The sequence below is a fragment of the Triticum aestivum genome, chromosome 5B (assembly GCF_018294505.1).
Source record: "Triticum aestivum cultivar Chinese Spring chromosome 5B, IWGSC CS RefSeq v2.1, whole genome shotgun sequence".
Lineage (NCBI taxonomy): Eukaryota > Viridiplantae > Streptophyta > Magnoliopsida > Poales > Poaceae > Triticum > Triticum aestivum.
In genome coordinates, this window is record NC_057807.1 from 395,137,966 (window position 1) to 395,140,505 (window position 2,540).

A 2,540-nucleotide genomic window follows, 5' to 3' on the forward strand; every position below is an offset into this window, starting at 1 on the left:
TGTTACTCGGTTTGTGCCAGGTTTCTGATATTTGTTCCTGACACAGGCGAGCACCTCGATCTGGGACGCGCTGGCGTTCGCCGGACCCGCGCCGGAGCGCATCAACGGGCGGCTGGCCATGGTGGGTTTCGTGACTGCGCTTGCCGTGGAAGCAGGCCGTGGCGACGGGCTCCTCTCGCAGCTCGGCAGCGGCACCGGGCAGGCGTGGTTCGCCTACTCCGTGGCGGTGCTGTCTGTGGCGTCGCTGGTGCCACTGCTCCAGGGCGAGAGCGCTGAGGGCAGAGCCGGTGCCATCATGAACGCCAACGCGGAGCTCTGGAACGGCCGCTTCGCCATGCTCGGCCTCGTCGCGCTCGCCGCCACCGAGATCATCACCGGCGCGCCTTTCATCAACGTGTAAAACTAGCTTTGTCGTGGACCGGATAACACAACCTGTACCTAGGACATGTAAATGATGAGAATTGATCATCCTCATATTCTTTGTAGTGCTTATACTAATTAAAGACAGTTCATACTACGGGAGCTGCTTTGTTTCTCATTCGAGATCTTCTTTTCACGTACTGAAATTTGCTTCTTTATCGTGTACCTTAGTATAATCGATAAGGGTCATTTCAACTTTGGCACAGTCTTTACCTAGTGTTGCATTCGGTAAAGGGTGTTTGGCATATACCCTTCGCACAAAGCAGAGTATACTGAGTTTCTTACCTGGCAAAGGCTTTGCCGAGTATCAAAAGAGGGTATTCGGCAAAATAAAGTGTTTGGCGGCTAGATGATGCAAATTTTACTTGACACGTGTCTCAGGTGCTTTGCCGAGTTTTTCTTTACCTTCACCAATGGTCATTCAGCACACGGATCATGTGTTTCTTTCCTACATGTATTTGTATTAACTACAATACGTATAGCATTGCAATATAGACACAAGAAATGGCATAGTGTACTTAGTAGTTGTAGCAGGGAATTAAAAATAAGTGGAGATCCCTAAGGTTAAGAAATTGTGATGGTGTATGTTTAGATTTTATTTAAGGTCAAACGATGAATCAACCGGCACTTCACCTTCTGGCACATTCCCTCTCGAAACTTAAATTCTTTCGCCAAGTTGGTCCGATTTTCAAGCAGTACATGTCATAACTTCTGCAAAACCTTATCAAATTTTTACCTCGCATATTGATACCATATGATGATACCATCTTAGGTTTCATGTTGTTTAGATTTTGTTTGGCTTTTTTCTATAAATTAAAAATTGATAAGTTCATGTTCCAGGTTGAGGCTTGGCACCCAGATGTTTGAATTCATTTTATTTTCTTGAGTAAAGCCTATGCATAGACTAAAGAATACAAATAGTATTTTTCAAACCAATTTTGCCAACTATTTCATACACTTACAATTCAAATTTGAATTATATTCACTAAATGCCTGGAAATGCACTAACTAATATAAATATAGCAATCGAACCCCCAAAAAAGCCAAATTATGGCTTGAAACATGTGATGATGTATGTTGAGCATAGAAAAAGTTCCAAGATAAAACAATGAAGCTACCAGTCCCGATGAACGCGGGGCGGAGGGGGGGTACACCGCCTTGCCCATGGCCATCGACGCCGATCCGCCAACAGCACAACCGCGAAAGAGAGCTCAACTCAGACCGACACCATGCATGACCGAACACCAGGTCAGGAGAGCACAACGCAGAGGCACGGATCGGCATGGACAAGTCGGCCTTCTGAACATGCTCGCTGATAGACGTCGTCGACCACCAGAGGAGCCCCACCTGCGCAGAAAAGAACTGCAGCCCCGACACCACACCAAACGCGCTCCAAGCCGCGCGAGCCAGTCCTACCCAATGTTGCCCGATGTCGCACGCCGCCCCAGAGGGGAACAATGCGCGCCTCAAAGGCCAGGAGAAATGGCCGCAGCCAGATCCGCCCACGGACCCACGGCGCCAATGTATTGTCACCATGTCCACACACATACACGCGCGCGCGTGCCTAGCTGCCACGCCACCATTGGCCACTAGATAAGGATCGCGCCCCCACACGCTTGAGGCCTCGCTACCCGAAAAGACACGCAGGTGGGACGAGACTCCCCGCCGCAGCCGCAGCCACGCGGGCTTCGCTTGGCGGCGCAAGGAGGAGGAAGGAGAGGGAAAGGGAGGAGGCGGCGGCGCTAGGGTTGGCCCTCGGGTCACTTGTGGAAGCGACATGGGGCCAAGATTGGAATGGGTGAGATTAATTATATGCACACGAGGTTATGTCTCCCCGTAGCGGCACCCGCGACTAGGCGGGCGCTAGGGTTTCCCCCGCTCCCCTCCCGCCGCCGCCGACCCTCCCGCCACCGTCGGCCGTCGGCCTCGCCCCCCGCCTCCGCCCCCCTTCCGCCCTACCCTTCCTCCGTCTAGGCCGCCTCGCGCCGCCTCCCCGGGAGGTGGTCGGGGCGGAGCTCGCGCCCCTCGCCCGCAGGTCCCCTCCTCCCCCGTCTCCCCTCGCCGCCGTCGGCGGGCGCCCCCGGCGCTGGCCCGGGTGGTGCCGGCGGCGGTGGGCCCTC

General features: G+C 53.5%; 1 protein-coding gene across 1 annotated transcript; it reads left to right on the plus strand.

The window, feature by feature from the left end:
- Positions 1–160: 160 nt before the first annotated feature.
- LOC123116213 (low molecular mass early light-inducible protein HV90, chloroplastic) lies at positions 161–538 on the plus strand (the record flags this gene model as incomplete). Its single annotated transcript, XM_044537202.1, is given in 1 exon segment — positions 161–538. A coding segment is annotated over 1 exon segment (240 nt), but the record flags the coding sequence as incomplete, so codon positions are not given.
- Positions 539–2,540: the final 2,002 nt, after the last annotated feature.